This window comes from Mytilus californianus, unplaced genomic scaffold (genome assembly GCF_021869535.1).
Source record: "Mytilus californianus isolate M0D057914Y unplaced genomic scaffold, xbMytCali1.0.p SCAF_4, whole genome shotgun sequence".
NCBI lineage: Eukaryota > Metazoa > Mollusca > Bivalvia > Mytilida > Mytilidae > Mytilus > Mytilus californianus.
This window is the reverse complement of record NW_026262690.1, coordinates 105,257,538-105,277,008: the sequence shown is the minus strand read 5'-3', so window position 1 is coordinate 105,277,008 and position 19,471 is coordinate 105,257,538. Positions and strand designations below refer to the sequence as shown.

The following is a 19,471-nucleotide window of genomic DNA, read 5'->3' as shown; positions in this document are numbered from 1 at the left end:
AAAATTACTATAGAAGATTGATTAAATGACAGGTCGAAAATATATTCATTGTTTCTCTCACATTCAGCACAAAGATCATGGGATACATATCACAAGAAATAATAATATACTGGTGCTGTCAACAGACCCTTGGGACATCACAGGATTGAACAAACAGGGTATATAAAAGAAAACTGATAAAGGTTAACAAAACAAATGTCAGTATCTGTATAATTAAAACTAGATCTTTATTTGCACCTGTTTTTTTATACTGATTATTTACGTGCGATACCAATTTCCGGATGCACGCCAAGCGTTTCTGTTGTAAAATTCTTCCGGTTATCGAACCCAATAGTTTGGAAAGCCAAATATAACTGTCACTGCTGTTTGAATCATTTTAATTTACCTAATATTGACTTGATTGGTTAATTTTTTTTAACGTCCAGTAGCAAATATTTCACACATACTCTACGTACACAAAGTTTCAGCTTTAACAGGTCCATTCCGACGGGATGTGGTAGCGTATTTATACATCTTGCCCAGCCAATCGGACGCACATCATATATGTTCATATATTTTATCATACCTTAAACCCATTCTGTCATAAAATTCAGAGGTATGGAAAGGTTATAATGTTTCTTGTAATAAATCACAATCCTCCTTATTCAATCTTTTAAATATTTATAAAAATCTTCAGTGTAAGAAACTTCATCTCAAGTTCTCTAAATTTATTCTTGGTGTTCACAAAAGGAGTGTAAATATTATCAGAACTGGGGCGTCTCCACTTACATTATGATATTGTAAAGTGAATTGTTATATACTGGTATAAATTTGAAAATCTTCCGACTGAATTCAGTCTGTTGAAATATGCCTATAAATGCAGTCAAGAGCCTAACAAATCTAACATAACTTCTTGATTCTCATTTGTTAAAACATTATTAGAAATTTTTGAAATTAAACAAGAAGTAAAACAGTTTGGACAAAGTGACCATATTTCTATACCCAAGTCAACTATGGGGTGCATCTTTTTGATAGCACGTACCTTTATCCGTCATCCATTGTACGTTACCCTAAGGGTGACTGGGGAATAGAAATATGGTCACTTTTGGTCTTTTTCTGACAGGCAGTAAAACCCTAGCCAAAGTGGGGCGTCCGATTGTTTGTGCGGGATGTATATTTACACAGCCACGTCAGGTCAGAATAGGGACGTAGATAGAGTGTCACGCTTTCTTCACGGTAAAAACCCCTGCAACAAGTCTTTGAGGGGTCCGTAGGTTGATGTTGCACGGCTGCATTTCTGTCTTTATCGGATATATCCTCATTCTTCTGTGGTATTCCAAATTTCAATCTGTTATCCCAATCGACCCCCTATTCCAGGACCAACCTTTTTTATTTATTGTTAAATTGGTCTCGTCCTGAGCATGCATTTAACTGACTATTTATAGGAAAATCGACAGGGGGAAGATGAATATATCACAAAGACTAATATGTTCCCGAATGGAGAATAAATTGTAGAAGGGTCGATTACGGTTCATATTATATAGCACTGGCAAACATTCTACAACATTGCGGCGATGAAACTTCTTTCCGGTTTTCTTTTTGTTTGGGGGATAGGAGCATACGTGTAATAACTTGTGGGAGCTCATCATTTTGCACCTGCCTCATATTAATATCACGATGCTGTTAACAGACCCTTGGGAGCATAACAGGATTTAAAAAACTGAGGATATGAATTAAAACTGTCAAAGGTTAACAAAACAAATGTCAGTATCAGTCTGATGTAAACCAGATCTGCAAATGCACCTGTTTTCTGTTAAATACGTGCGCTCCGATTTCCGGCGTACGACATTTGTTTCCGGAACAACACTCATCAGGTCATCGACCAAAAGTTTGGAAAGCCACAAGATCAAACTGTTTAGAGCTTCAAGTCTCACTTGAATTTTTTCGTTAAATTAAAAACACAGGCAAACCCTTGATGTCATATGTTACACACAGTATACTGACAAATCCACAAAGGTAAATTGGGTATCCAAACACCAGGATTCTGTTTGCAGTGTTCTAATTTGACAATTTCTTGTACTTCGAATTTATATTTTCGTAGATTTTTTGCAACTTTTAGATAAATGATAGCAACAGATAATTTTGTTCTTAAACAGAATGTTCAAATGCTAAAATGCAGTCAGTACTTCAGACAAGATAGAGGAAAAACATTTACGAAAGTAAATAGATCTTGTATTTTCGTTGACAAAGCCAGTTATTTTTGTTTTATTCTGTTGGTGAATTGCTGTAACAGATTTTACTTCATATCCTTATCTAATGAGAAATTCATTATAGATACCAGGTTTAAAATTGTGTACACCAGTCGCACGTTTTGTCTTCAAAAGAAATATCAGTGACGCTTGAATCGAAAAAGATAAAAGGTTAAATAAAGTACGAAGTTGACAAGCATTGATGACCCAAAATTCAGAAAGGTTTGGCCAAATACAGCTAATGTTATCTAATCCTGTGGTAGACATTTCCTAGTATTTCTAAAGATTCAAAATTTGTAAACAGTTGATTTATGATCATGACCGTGTCAATGATGGTTCATATCAACACAGAAGACTTAGTGCTGACTACTGGGCCGGATTTTGTTTTTCTCTATGTATTGTTCAATAAATCATGCAAAATCAGAACGAGAAATAATAAAACAATACACCAAATAAGAAACGGTTATGTAAGGGGATGGACCATATGATGATGGGTGTGAAATTCTAAAACAGAGGATATGTTGAATAGGGAAAACTTACAGTAGGCCACCTCCAAGATTTGTTGCAAGCACTCTTTAATGTAACAACAGGCTGGTAATCTCCAAACACAACGATGAAAATATACGTGTCGGGTGACATATTTTGATTCAAATTTTGAGTATATTTCAAATATGTATGTAATTGTAATTAAACTAAGGTTGCAAATCGCTCAGGAAATATTGAGGCATTTTTTTAATCATTAAGGTGCTTTCGGATTTGATGTTCCCAAATGTTTTTATTTACTAGTATTTGACTTTCAATAAATTAACTCAACTTAGATATTATTATACCACTCAAACATCGAAATAGTTTCTTGTTTATATTTTTTTTTAAAAACAAAGATGAACGACATATACCCACTTGTTATTCAAAGTGTATGTAACCATGTGGCCGACAGTCCTGAAAAACTCTCACACGGTACAACTCAGCACTGCCAATTAAGCTGCTGACCAAATATGTAGTCATTCTGTTTTGTTTTACCTGAAAAAGTCTGACGGAGATATCGAACGGATGAATGGACGCAAGGAAAGGGCGTACAGGGCGAATACAATATATCCCCCACTCTTACAATGGATGTATCAAATCGTAAATTTCAGTTTTGTCATTTTTACCTCCCTCAAGCATGTCAGTTTTAGTCGTTTTCCCATGGTAGGAATTCTCATTTTATTTCCTTGTTCTCATTGCTTAATACTATTTTAAAACTTCCGTTTCCAATGAAAGATATCAGTAAAGATATTCTTCAAAACCAACAACATTTCCAAACAACAAAGCACCACAATCTACTTTAAAGAATCCATATTGGTTAAACTAAGAATTTCAAATATCGCACTACAATGTACTTAAATGACTAGACTAAGACTAGTAAAATTGAGTCAATGATAAATACGAACAAAGCAATTCTACTTGATGAAAATAATTCGATGGATTTGGCTATTATTTTTATGTCCTTTTTATCATGAAGCTCTTCAACTGTATCGGTTCCTATACATCCTTGGCTTTCAAATATTCGGTATTGGGTGTTCCTGATTAAAGTAAATCAAGAATAGCGCCCAAAATGCATGAGATTTGTATACTAGTAGTGGTGTTTCATTGTTTACAGCACTTGGTTGCAACCGCTTCTGGTGACTATCAGTCCCCAAGGGTATCATCAAATCATGATCAGTTGTCTGTACTTCGGTACTGACATTATTTATAACAAACCTTTCTTAAATTGTCCGTTCATAAATTCATAAATTATTAAGAAACTAAGGTTTCAACTCCCTCAGGCAAAGTTAATCTTCGACGGATTTGGCATAATGTTTATGTCCTTTTGGTCATAAATTCGATTTTACACAGTCTCGGCTTTCAAATAATCGGCTTGGAGCATTCCTGATGAAAGTAATTCTAGAAAAGCGCCTCGGACGCATGCAATTTATAATCTGTTGTTTTCATTTTTTCACTTCTTCAAAAATTGGTTAATTAAAACTTTACTTCTGAGTAGACAAAATATTTTAAACATTTAAAATAACCTGGTCATTTATTATAAAACGTTGCAATGAAATGTGACATAGCTTCTTCACTATTAGGTGAAAATTTAAAAAAAATCTGTTTTTGCAGGTTTTTTTACGGATGAATTCGCATGATGAGTCAATAAAATATCTTCACTTGAAATTACATGTAAAATATATAAATTTTATATGAACAACACAAGCACATAAAAATGGTGATTGTCTATATGTACAGTATTTTTTTTTCAAATCACAGTACAAACTTTCGGACTGAATATTGACCGATGGCCCGACATTGTCATATTATCATTGCTTGTTTCATTAGGGATGTTATATATTTCAGAAAATCCGACCATGTATCTTCTACATCTGGTGTCCATTGATCGCCCAAAATAGGTTCCAAGGCATGAAGTAACTGAGGAATTATCAACTGAAAACAGAAAAAAAAACAGCTTTTATTTAATAGGTAAATTGTTGTTGAGCAGTTTAAAAAAAAACATCACTTTTTTCAAGTCGTCATGTGACGCATTGTATCTCCTTTTCTAACTTCAACAAAATTTAAATTTAAAATGAAACTCCATCAAAACGCCGAAATAACAAAAACAACAATACAAGAGCAAATTATTAATAAAACGTAGAGTAAGAATGCAAATACATGTATGACGACGCAGAATTTATATTTTTAAAACACCAATTTAGTATTTAAAATATTTTTAGTATTTAATTCCCTCGTGAGATTTGAACTTTGATAACGACTTCAAATAAATCAGATTTTCCTTTCCAACCGGCTCATTCCATTTTAATGCATGACATGTTTATATGTATCGTATACTTAAATAAGTACCATACGGTTCTGTAAGATCGTATTACTAAATAAGGGCGATAACCGTATTGATGCAAAAGAATTTTACTCTTTTCCTCGATTGTGACATATCCGAATGAGACTTCACCGAATGTGTACGTGAACATGAACAATACGACGGATGTCACATATGGAACAGGATGTGCATTTCCTTCTGAAGCACGCGATATTTTTTTTTCATATTTTGGTTTGTTCGTGTTGCTCCGCTATGCTTTTCTGTGTGGTTTTTTGTTGGCTGTTGTTTGTTTTTTCGTTGTATTTTGCCATGGTGTTGTCGATTGTTTTTCTTCGATTTTTTGTTGTCCCTTCGTCGTCTCTTGCCTTTTTTTTTGTACTGGTTTCGGATCTTAAAACATCGGTAGTTATTGAAAACTCATATTTTTTAAATTGTTATTATTCATATTGTATGAAAAAATTTATATGTAAGGGAGGTACCATTTGATTTTTATGGGGCTAGGATGAAATTTGAAGAAAAGGCAGGACAGGAGTTTTGAGTAAAAAAAAAAAGCCGGATGAAAATTTATGTAAAAAAGGTCAGGATAAACTAATAAAAAAAAAGGCAGGACCGAATAGAGTGAAAAATAAAAAAGGCAGGACAGAAATTACAACTAAAAAAATGCAGGACAAAATTTTTCATCCTAGCTCCCCATAAAAATCAAATGGTAGCTCCCTAACATATTTTAAGTCAACTTTTAACTTTGTTATAAATATGCGCATTAATTCAAATTAAACTTTATCGTTTGTACTGTGTCTAAAACATTAAGAATTCATACTTTTCATTTTTAAGACATTGTAAAACTTACATCAAAATATTGAATTTTAGTATCAAAGATAATGTGTTTCTGTCCTAGATCTGACATAAGAGTTTCAAGTTTCTCTGGTTTATCTAATCTAGCTATACATTTCTCAATCGTTCCCATCACCCTAAGGCCATGCTCACGCAATTTTATATTAGTTTTAAGCTCATCTGAAGATAATCCTCGAAAAGGCACAAATAAATCCTGAACGTCTGGAAACTTGTCGAATAATCTGCAAAATAAAGTCAAATATTTTATTTATTTATAATGAAAAAGTGAACTTGGTTTATCATCCTTTAGGTGACAATAACTCATCACACGACGCCCTTTTTATTATCGGTATTCCGAAACTATTACTAGAAGTATAACATCTCCGTGTATTTTGTCATGTTCATAGAACAGTATGCACTTGTAAAAAAAATCAGTTCATATTGGGAACATCGAAGGGGGGAAACTGTATACATTTGTGTTAACAGTTTTTTCCTCCGATTGTCCCAAGTTCGAATTGGCTTTTAAAATTATAAACTAATCAAAGTTTGTCGCTTTTTTCCATGATTTACGCCTAAATATGAACAAAGAGAGATAATACAAAATGTCTGGTTAAAATGCTATGGGAATTATATAGGTGAGTTACATAAATATTTCGCATTTTTTCAAAATTGCAAGATTCTAATTGAGAGAGTATATACATCTCAACTCATTCGACATTCTTGAGTCACGAAATAACAGTGTCACATTTGATCACGGCATATCTCCTCAGTTTATCATAGCAGCAAGCCGTTCTTCTTTGATTTCCGAACATGAACTTGCCTCCAGATTTTTATGAAAAACTTTAGAAGGTCACTTATTTGGAAGAAGTGGTTTTACTGTTCCACAGCACTTAAACTGATCCTGAATTAAACCTAAAAACAAACTCACAAAAGTATCAACACATCGATAAATAAATATGCCATTCAGTGTGGCGCCATTTTTAACAAATCAAATCAAATCAAATATTTTATTGTCGTATAAACTTTACAGTTTGTGACCAACATGTATTAACACAATAAACATATATACATACATATCAAACAAACAAACACAATAAAAACAGCATCAAAATTTATAAAAACAAACAAGCTGTTAAGAGTCCCCTGCCCTCAGTTCTAATGACTTTTTTCAAGAAAGATCCTAGCTTATTTAGTTAAATTATGTTAAATGAATGCCGTTCTTCTTTGATTACCGAACTTTGATTACTGAACATGAACTTGCTTCCAGATTTTAATGAAAAACTTTATGAGAACTCAGCGGATGTCACTTATTAATGTTGGTTTGTTTGCTCTATTACATAAGACCACAAAAAAATATCAGAAAGTTGACGTAAAAAATCCAAAAACCGTGACATATTTGGCCTTATACATTACAATGATGATAAACTAACTAACCAGACAGCAAGCCTTCTACTAAAATAACCAAAATGAAATATAAAGTCTTAATCGAAAGACCGGTGTCTATACAATATGTAGAGCTCTAAACCGCCCTGGGTTTGTTTGCTTTATTACATAAGACCACAAAAAAATATCAGGAAGTTGACGTAAAAAATCCAAAAACCGTGACATCTTTGGCCTTATACATTTCAATGATAAACGTCCAGTATCGCCTAATGTAGTTCACATCAAAGTCACGTGATCACAGTGCAGTTAATAATAGACATTGATTACAATGTACTCAGTATTTAAGCATTCTATCAAATGTCACAACACATATTCCTATCTTTTTGTTAACTGATTTATTGATCTATGTTATGTCAAGCACTTACAAAAACTGAATAAATTGCTATTTCGTCTATTGACTGAGATATTTTGTAATTAACGTCAAATATAGGCTTGCACAATAGCAAAGGAAAAGTAATAGGTTTTATCTGATCTGTTTTTTCCCATCTATTCCATTCTGACTCTTTCGAGAAGTTTTCTGTTTTGTTTTGGTTTTTTTTAACTAAAGGATTACCTCCAATAGATTAATATTTCGCTATTTGAACAGAAAGGTAGGGCCAAGGTCACTAGAGCTACTGTGAAATGAGAATTGTTCAGAAATAGGCTACTCGACTAGCTCAAGACAGCATAAGGTTGAAGTGCGAGCATGACAGAAAAAAAAACCAGTAAACGACAAAAATTACGTGTACATGAAAGCTACTGCATTTTAACCAAGCTCTAGGTGTCCTGTACCAAGTCAGGAAAATGGCCATTATTATATTATAGTTCGTTATGTTACATTTTAATGTTGTGTTTCTGTTGTGTCGTAGTTCTCCTCTTATTTGATGTGTTTCCCTCAGTTTTAGTTTGTAACCCGGATTTGTTTTTTGTTTTCTCAATCGATTTATGAATTTCGAACAGCGGTATACTACTGTTGCCTTTATTTCTCTTTGTAATTTTTCATGTGAAACGTATTGTGAGAAATACATGTTAGACTCAGTTACTGTATAAAAATATATTATAAAAAACAAGAATAACAAAGCATTTCTCCGAGGGTGTATATGAGATGTAAACTGTCAAAACTGTTGAGAAGTCATGATGGACATTTTTTTTTAAGTACATGTACCTACCATATAAATAGGAAGAACTGGTAGTGAAAACATAGAAACAACCACCTATAATGCCGTATATAGAGTGATATGGTAATCTTTTTACATACACAGGTGTATATTTTTGGTTTGAACTCAATACACTAGTACATTTCATTATATTCTATACAAGAATATATGTCCATAGGACACCATGTTTTCACATTGGCGTTTCCATGTTCAGTGAATCTCGGAATCTGGGTTAAAACAGTTATTTGGCATATATATATTTTTAATCACACCATAATGAACACGTGTACTTATTTTCAAGTTGATTTGACCAATTCATGGTAAACTACGTATCTACAAAATTTAAGACGGATTGTCCGGAAAACATGATAGCCCCTACTATCGCAGACTAGGAATAAATCATCCATCAAATTAAATTGAGTGTTTTTTTTTATATTCTTCCAATTCCAATTTCAAAGAATTTGCGACATGTTTCTAGTATAAATACATATGTAATAAAATAAATAATGAAACAATATGTTTGTACAAACTCCGAATGATTTCAAACAAACTGTTACAAAATGTATATCATAACCACAATGAGGCTGTAGACCCAAATAATTTTTTTTTAATAATTAGCAATTGCTTTTAAAAGCGTTTGTCTCCAGACCCCCCAACACACACGCACACACACACACGCACATCTTTCCATAAGACAGATCGTAAAACAATCAACGTAAGATTTTTACTCATACCAAAATTCCTTTATTGGCAAATTTTGAATGAAAATCGAATTAGAATCCACTGTACATATTTTTAAACAGGTTAGACACGAAGTCTGGATTTGCAGACAAAGGATGCAGGAAATGAAATTGGTATAAACATATCAGATTAAATTTGATATTAACAACCTACGCAACTTAATCACATTTCTTTGTTTAATCAATTTTGAAATGTATTTACATATGTAAATGTGTACAATATGTAAATTGAATTAAAAAAAATATACCTATTTTAAACCTGTTAGTTGAAACCGCAATGTAAAGGCAGAGAATAGACAATTTAACCAATATATATATTTATATATATTCCAAATGATTTGTTCATTTATTCGTTATATTTCTAGTTTTGCTTATATATGAAAAAAGAGTTCAATGGTCGTTCTAATTTATCTAAGAAGCAAATCGGAAAATCTTGTCGCGACACACTAGATTTGCCGAAATCATTCAATGAAATCACTTTGTCATAATTTTCTTTTGAATATAACAACACTATAATTATAAGTGGCATTTTAACACAACATTATAAAGATCTCTATGAACGATGTTGGCAATTTATATTCAGAAGTGTTGTTCATGTTCTTGTACCGCACTTTTTATTACATATAGTTAAAGACTCGGTGTTTCTTCTGGGAGCGTTGTCACGCTTAGAAATTAGCGCGTGGTCTGAATTTGGTGAGTCCAACTTCCAAAGGAACGATTAGGTTTATTAAGTCTTAGAACCAAAATAAAGTGTTCTGATAGTCACAAGCATGCTTAGAAAAAATATTTAAACCATGCCGAGAATTTGTCTTCTCCAAAATACCCAGTTGTTTTCTTTGTAATTCCTACTAAAGACCGATAAATTTGATAATGATGGTGGAGAGACACTATATTGAAGGTGAGACCGGTTGTAGCTGTTTACATTATTGCAACACATAAGTATGCTTGCTATAACCAAAGTATTTTCAATTTGTTCTTCTATGGCTGATATTGCCTCTTTTAACTTTTTCGTTCGCTGTTTTGTACATCGAACATGCTCATTTCAAACCACGCGATTCCTAATGGAGAAAACGAATTTTGTTTAATATATTTTTTTTTATTATTCCTTTCTTTTTTGTGTATGTGTACATTAGTATGGGGAAACATATCCGGCTGTATGGTTTTTAGAGACGATAAGAAAAAGAAAATTGTCCTATGATGGCACTTTTGTATATTGTTCTCAGGTATTGACATTTTATCTAGTTGATGAAAGTTAAATGCTTGTCTGGAAAAAATGTAGATAAAGTGTCAAAAGAGACTCGATCTTGCCTTCTGTAGTATCTTACTCACGGACATGGGGTGGACATTGCCTTTCTATTTGCTTCTTTGGTATAACAAAATGGTCACCTGCATGGGCTGATTTCTACCTTCCTACATGGCTGCGCGGGATATACAAACCTAGGCGACGGGAATTGTAACGTAGTTCAGTAGGTGACCTTTTACAAGGAAGTAATACTATCTTTACATCCATCTTTTCACAGTGAGTGTCCAATGTTTTTACCATTCATCCTTGAAGAACCTACATTTAATACCTATTGGATTTATTATCAATTTGTTCTCGCCTGAAACGGCATGACATATTTGCCACTGGACGTTCATCAAAAACCAATTAATCAATCAATCTTTTTTAATCGCCATATATTCTACAATGTATTCATTTTTTCCTAGTGCTCTTTTCATATTCAGAAAGTATTCTTGTATAAGTTTTGTAGTTTTGACGGAACCATTATTTTTGAGCCAAACAATATATATATAAATAAGATGTGGTATGATTGCCAATAAGACAGCTATCCATCAAAGATATATCTGTTTATTCAAAAAGTTAGTATGTACATGTATTTCGATGTCTTTTGTTGAAAGCATATACACTAATGTGTCCTTTGTTCAAAGACATCAACTATAGATGACTTTAGTGTTGATGTTCTTGACGAAGTGATATAAGATTTAAGCAGTGACCTATTTCTTTAATTCAATTATAAACCCAATTCTGGAACGTTTTCAAGGGAAATGACGTCTAATCACTATAACACAATACTAAAATTGATTTGTAAGTTTATATTGTTACTGTAATGTAAGCTTAGTTTTGTTTGATGTGTAATTAAATTATTTACCAAGATTTTGAAATGAGATTGTTTATATTTCAGTCGCATAATTTGGTAGACGTATGATGAATGTACTGATAATTGGTTTTATCTTTTTTATCTTTCATCTTAGAATAAACTGAAAGTTAAGAAACTCGAAGATGCTAAGAACGTAATCACAAAGATGGAAACACCTTAAATAGCAATTTTTCTGTGCAATTTCAAGGAATATATATATAATATATATATAAACTTGAAAGCTGCAATAATTGCACGACTCGAGTTTGTCTGCATTCCTTTCTTTTCTTTCGTTTTTTCGCTATGTTTTGATCCCAATGACTTTGCCTTTTTGTTTCACATCACGGTTCGAAACTATTAGTTTCAGTCGATATACACGCCATCTTGATATTGTTGATAAACAATAGTTAGTTATGAATGGTTGCTTATTGGTGTGACTAAGATTCTATCAGATTGAATGATATAAAATTGGGAAAACGTCAGGAAGGAGAAAAGAAATTATATACGGATGGTCTGACAGTATGGGTATTCGACACCCGACCGATGAATATGTTGCTATATGATCACATATAGTTGGATAAGCGCTGAAAGGCAAATTTAATGTATTTATTATTACGCATTTCCTATGCTTTAATCTGTACAACACGGTTAGTTTTATTTACATTATTTCCTATGTATAATGTGTATGGTGTTAATAGCATGTCATTAGTCATACCATATCCGGATTTCGACAATTAATGTCTCTTCAGTGATGTTAGGAATCAAAACGGTATATATATATATATATACGAAAATGATAGCACTGTTCAATGATGTGTTTACTCGATGAAGATCGATATATGTAATTATTAGATATTTGTTTGTTAAAACTAATTTGTTAAACTATTACAATATGCAATTTAGAAAGTAAAGGGTCTAAATGGAACTTTAAAAAACAGTACAACCAAATATAAATATAAAACGTCAACATTGTAGATGTAACTCTCGAAAAAATTTTAATTTAATTTCATGGGTTACTTTCGCTGTGTACTTTATGTGAGGATTAAGTCGAGAGTAGACATTTATTTGTACTTGACAGAAATTATTCAATTCATACGAGAGTACGAGATTGTAAAAATATTTAGTCAGAAACTACGGTATCGCGTGTAAGTCTAATCCAGGAGATCCGAATATCATCTCCTGTGTCTAAGGAATAATTTGTTAGTTTAGTTATTAAGAAACTAAGGTTTCAACTCCCTCAGGCAAAGTTGACCTCAGATGGATTTGGTTATTGAAATTAGGTCATATATCTCTTTAACTGTTTCAGTTCTTATACATCATTTTTGGCTTTCAAATATTCTGCTTTGGGCGTACCTGATGATGGCAAATCCAGAAAAGCACTTCGAAAGCAGGTAATTTATAAAGTGTTGTTTTCATTTTTTTAACTTTTTTATCACATTACTAATAATAATGAATGAAACCCAAATACAAGTAACCTGTAATAAAAAGAATAATAAATTATTCTAAAATAAAAATAATAAAATCTGTCGTTTTCTTAAAAAATCACCAAAACAAACCAACAAAAAAAAACAAAAGCAGACGTTAATTTATGATACTGTAAAGTACTCCATAACTTTTTTGGAAAGCTCTTTTCAGCATGAATTCATATCAAAAGGGACAATAACGATTTGTGGGTAAAACCATAGTAATGGACATTAAGTAAAATATCATGTCTGTCTAGCTCATGCCAATTGGGCTTTAACTGAAAGCTGAAAATGGGTGCGTATTCGACAGCTTAGCGCTTGTTACCTTTACGTAGCATACATTGTTGTTTAAGGGCGTCTTATCAGATTATCTATTTAAATTCATTTTTTTTCCGGCTACAAATGATGCATGGACAGTTAAAGATTTTTTGCAAAGAGTTAACTCACAGCGCTGCATCAATGAACGAAAACATATATACACATCTGCATAGTTCACAGTCTATAATAAGAAACTAAGGTTTCAACTCCCTCAGGCAAAGTTGACCTTAGATGGATTTGACTATTTTAGGCCCTTTTTTGTTATATACATGTATCTCTTCAACGGGATCGGTTCTTATACATCCTTGGCTTTTAGATAATTATTAGGCTTTGAGCGTTCATGATGAAGGTAAATCAAGAAAAGTGCTTCGGACGCCTGAAATTTATAACGTGTTGTTTTCATTATGCAATAAAACTTAACCGTTATTCACTAGAATCAGGGGCAATATATTTTGAAATTTTTAAATTTATACTATGCTCCAACAATATGCAGGTCAATTTGACTAGACATGTGAACATTACCATTAATAGTTTCAGGTTTATCAATTCAAGATTTAACAGAAAAATAGTCAACATACTTCAGACATGAATTCATTAAAAGATGCATAGTTTTAGACCTTACACAGTGTTAGTTTTGAGTCATGACCAACTTTTAGAAACTTTTGTAAAATTCAACGTTAAAATTTTTTTAAGAGTAGTTCAATGCTGTCAGAGGTAGAGAGCTACATATGCACATATGTAACGCATGTATATTCCACTGATTGTTCTGACATAATGGATAAACATGTAAATTATACTTGTCATTTGAATTAGTCCAGGGTTTTTGGAGATAGTCTTAGTGTCCATGTGGTAGGCGAACTGACCATATAAGGTACTATAGGTTTAAAAATAGGAAATCTTGAAACAAGAGGTTTTGCATAGCAAATTATTTTAACGACTTAGTATAGTTTCCATATTCCATAGTGATACAGCAAAGGAGACTCTAAAGATAGACGCATCTGAATATGTGGGAGTTCAAGGCTAACAGACCGAGCAACATGAAGCCTATAAAAAGGTGTTCAGTGATGGTTAGTAGAATATACTCCACTGGAAGCACTCGTCATGTTGTTCAGTCGTAATGCTAATAGCAAACAAAATTCCGAATAGAGACAGGTACTTCCCGAACGAATTCGATAACAGACATCTTCTGATATCTAAAGGATGCATACGTAATACGTAAATTGATTCAAAATTATCCATAACATTTTCAGCTTTGATATTAAGATTGCTGCAGTTTCTGCCACTGTTTAAAAAGGCACACCGAAACAGTTCACTTCTTTAGATAAAGAGTTGGTATTTAAATGAATGTTCATCTCAATTTTTGGAAGCTATTATTGCGTCTGCCAATTTTGTTCTTTTTTCTGCAGGATCGTTTATGAAAAAAGGGGGCATGAAAGTTCCCAAAACTAGAATAGTCGTATGTGTTTCTAAACTCTGGTTTATCTAGAGTAATAATCCATTAAGCAAAAGCAGATTAATTTTGAATTCATTTCTTTGTTTCGTGTGTATATCTAATAAATCTGATGTCGTCACATTAAGCTTGCTATACAACATTCCATATTTAGCAAGTATTTCTACATAATTGTCGTATTCACGAATAAACTACCAAATTGGATGTAAAACGTTTAGAATTAACAACCAACTACCAGTAAAAAAACACAACAATTAATTTGTAGACATATCCGTTCAGAGAGGTAATTCAATTACATCAAAACTAAATTCGTTTTGCTAAATTTTTCCAATGACTGGTTTCCTAAATAAGATAGTTTTCTTAATGACAGTAATTATCGTTTTCTGTGAAATGAGGTTTTTTATGAACTAAGAACAGGAGAGACTCGTGTCATATCAGCATGACTATCAGTGGTGCAGTTTCGTTTTTGTCTTCAATTATTTCCGCTTTGAACTATCAGTCCCTTCGGTACTTCTCTGGTCTCTACATGTGATTAGATAATTACGGAAACTAAGAATCTATAAGATTACAAAGATAATTGACTATTTCATAAACGAAGTCTGACATTAGATTAAAAGACTTAGTGACATCAAAGTTATTTTAGTCAACCTCAGTAAACATTTATGGTAACCCTTAAATCGGCCAATTGAAGAACTAAATATGTAAAAAAAATAATGCTGCTACGACACGTTCCACTATGGCTATAAAAAAGATCACAAAGGGAATTCATAGTCAGTCAAGTCTTATCATAATCTCCTAGAGTATAGTAAACAATTGATTTATATAGACATACAGAAACATGTTCAATTCATTCGTAAATAAATGCAACACTAGCAAAAATCGATTAAATATTATAAAAATTTTAAGATACAGAAACTGTTATCAAATAAAATTTTGCAATAAAAATTTTAATTTTTTGGGAACATATTTCGAGTTAAGTATGTTTTTTCAAAATAGTTCATTGAAAAATCAATAAAAAGAACGATATATCTGAATTATATAAAAATAAGGAGATGTGGCATGATTGACAATAACAGCTATGCGCGAGAGATCTAAGGACATGGATGTTAGCAACAATAGGTCACCACAGGACCTTCGACAATTATCAAAACCTATAACGTATAGTCAACTATCATAGGCTCCCTCTTGAAAAGATTGCCCTAAAGTATAAATAAAACATCTGAATTATAGGATTATGACTTGGGATAGGCACATAAAGCATGTGACAAAGGTTAGATATTTGATTAAGCGCAAAACCCTCCCCTAACATGGAAAGTGGTACAACAGCATAACATAAAATAAACTGTAAAAATCAGTTGGAAAGGATTTGAATCATCAGATCAGAGTAACAAAAAAAATTTAAAAAAAGTCGAAAAGACACAAATTACCGATCTAAGAGTAGTCTCAGTTACCGAAATCTAGTTCAAAGCCAAATACAACTAATTAACAAATCACGTTTTCCTAGACTGAAATATCAGTACATATTCAATTGATTAAATGTAAAAAGTCATTAACAGTCTGAGAAAAAACAAAACATTGTGCAATGCCTAAATATAAGTATCGACAGGACTTCTTAAGTGTTCATAACATTTAGTTCAACTACATTAGATAACTAGCAGCAATCCTGTTAAGCATTATCTAAACGATAGGACATTTAGCCGGGATATCTAATAAAACGTGGCTCCATAAATTCGTTTGTACGTATATAATTACCATTCTGCTACTTCTCAAAACGCCAGCAACTCAATGCAAAACTCAAAGACTGTTGTCGTCAAGTATATTTAGTGTAAGAACAAATTTATTAATCTACAAACACAGGGAAAAGACGACAGATGCCACCAGTGATGCATACACTGCTTATCCTTCCGGGCCACGTGATATGAGGATGCTTGCAGTTTCCTTTCTTTGATTAAATAGCGTTTTTCACTGCAGACGTCAATTTTATATCGTCATGTCAAAATTAAAGTTTTTACCGCCAGTCAGTTTCCATTGCCTTTCAGAAATCTTCATTTTCATGTCACGTAAGAGATTTCTTATCAGAGTATATCCTCATTTGGCATGAAAATATCGGTAATAGGGTTATCAATAATTCATTCTTATGGTCTATGAAACGAACATTGAATTCAATGTTTTTATTCGTTTTCTTGATAATGTGTATCTGAAATACTTTCACGGAAATAAAAGTCATATTATCCCTGAAGATTTCCTCCATCCCATTAAATGTGAAAATTAATATTGTTATTCATTCAAACTGATATTTTCAATGTTGACTTTTATATTTTAAATATTATTTTGTTGTATTAAATTAAAAAAATAGATTTTTTGTTAAACCATATGTTTGTTTATCATCATTAAACATAAATGTGAAATGCATACAAAACTGAATTTTCTTTAGCCTCGGAGATTTTACTGAAACTCTAATATTTGACAAATTAATTGACACACGTATGTCTTCTAAGAAGGTTTGCCTGAAGGATTTTATACTAACGATCTGTAAAACTCCTCATCAATGTCATCGTAAACTAAACATGTATTAAGCATTAGTTACCGTACGATCGCTATTCTATATTTTCTATAGGATGCACTTCTGTAAATATAGACAATGCAATTTCCCATAGGAACTCCTTTTACGGATAAAACGGTGACACTTTTACTATGAAGTTTCGTAAAAAATCATATCCTGGAATGGAAAGTTCATATGTACTATTTTTTACAACATAGGGTTGTGCGGCATATTTTCAACATTTATATGCCTTGAAATTCTGAGAGTTTAAACTTATACTAAAATTATGTACTTTACTTTGTATGCCATGAGTGCGTGGGGTTGTGAGTTCGGTTTCTGGTCAAGACTTTATGAAATTTATATTCGACTTTGCTCTGTCAAGAGATCCACATTTCCACGTATGGTTGCTTAGTAAAACATATCATGTCATGACATGATATTCTAAACAAAAGCGCGTGCCTTGCTTTTGTGTGCTGAAAATTGTACAATTTTAAACACAAGTAGCTATTATAATAGAAAATGAAAACAGGGAACAACCCGACCAAAGAGCAAAAAACAGCACAAGGCCAGTGTAAACTGTTTTTATACTCCACAGTCGGCTGTTATGCTAATTTAAAAAGATCAGTCCCTTAATGTATCTTCATGAGTTTTCATGATATCCAACGATAAGGGAGCTACCATTGGATTTTTATGGGGGGGGGGGGGGGGGGGGGGGGCTAGGAAGAAAAATTGTGTGCTGCATTTTTTTTAGTTGTAATCTCGGTCCTGCCTTTTTATTTTTCACTTTATTCGGTCCTGCCTTTTTTTTTATTAGTTTATCCTGACTTTTTATACATAATTTGTCATCCTGCCTTTTTTTTTTGCCAAGTTGCTTATCCTGCTTTTTTTTTTACTCAAAACTTCTGTCCTGCCTTTTTTTTTTCAAATTTCATCCTAGCCCCCCCCCCCCCCCCCCCCCCCCCCCATAAAAATCAAATGGTAGCTCCCTAAGGGAATAAGTTTTTTTTTCTCTAGGCATAAACAATTTTTTTTTTAATTTTCAAAACAAACTTTTTAAACGAATTTCGGCCTAAAAAATCCGGTAATTAACTTGGAGTAGGACGGCGGGCAGCTCCCGCTGTTTCCGTGCAATTACCTCAGGAACTGATTAACAATGTTTTTCGAATTTGAATATACTGTTACTGATGACAAAATGGAGGTCAAATTTGATATTGACGATTTTACTCCTTCCGTCCTAGATTATGATCCTTGGTTTATTGGTCAAAAGGGACATTATGTCGTTTCCGTGCAATAAAGAGAGAGAGAAGACGACAAGGGGCCAATCAATAATTATGTCATATATATATAAAAAACAAAAGACAATACCATGGCCAAAAAGAAAATAAACGACGACAAGAAATATAAAGATAACAAAGCATTACAGAAAACTGACGATTTTGTAACACGAATCCCACGAAACTCAAATCCTTTTTAAATTATAACAAGACATTGCTAATATAAACCTATGATTTAAGTTTCGTAAAATTCTGGCTAGAATTGTACATATGAGAGCGCTAACAATGCAATTCTCCGTATAATTTATATTTCCAAGGGGCATAACTCTTTTAAATAATAATTGTTTGATCAGCACTGATTTTCAAACTCGTCCAAGACATTGCTAATATAAACCTATGATATAAGTTTCATAAAATTCCCGCAAGAATTGTACACGAGAGCGCTAACGATTTTCCATAAAATGAATGTTTCCAAGGGTCATAACTCTTTTAAAAATAATTGATCGGCACTGGTTTTCAAACTCGTCCAAGACATTGCTGATATAAACGTATGATATAAGTTTCATAAAAATCAGACAAGAATTGTACACACGAGAGCGCTAACAAGACCGGACGGACGGACGCACAGACGCCCGGTATTTCTATATCCCACGCAAAGCGTTGTCGGGGGGACAATATGTTAATTGTTTCTCATAACGAAATGGAGGACAATGTTGGTTATCACAATTTTCACTTTTTGCAAACATAACAAAGAAACGGTCAAAGGCCAATCCAGCCCGATGAAGCAAATACTTTGGTATGCAAACTTGTCGTATAAGCTACTAGTAAGTAGTTGACAGGAATGCACATAATTGCTACTTTCCTGGTTATAACTTGTTCTTATCAGGCGCCCATTTCTTATATTAGTGTCTTTTGTCTTTCCTTGAAAACCGTGAACGATGTTCATTACGGACTGTTCTCTTGCATTTCAATCTGTCTTATCCGTCACCATTAGAGATTTCTTGTCAGAGAATATCGTAATTTGCAATGAAATATCAACAAAGAACGTATTAATTATTCATTT

The 19,471-nt window shown here is 32.7% G+C and overlaps 1 protein-coding gene across 1 annotated transcript in view; it reads right to left on the bottom strand.

The window, feature by feature from the left end:
- Window positions 1-4,265: 4,265 nt before the first annotated feature.
- LOC127738980 (cytoglobin-2-like) overlaps window positions 4,266-19,471 on the bottom strand; it is a 29,519-nt gene continuing 14,313 nt past the window's right edge. The window contains exons 2-3 of the mRNA XM_052250484.1: window positions 5,921-6,146; window positions 4,266-4,685 (exon numbers count right to left, since the gene is read on the bottom strand). Of these exons, the coding sequence (XP_052106444.1) occupies window positions 4,554-4,685; window positions 5,921-6,146 (358 nt within the window). The 3' untranslated portion in view covers window positions 4,266-4,553. The remainder of the gene's footprint in view (window positions 4,686-5,920; window positions 6,147-19,471) is intronic.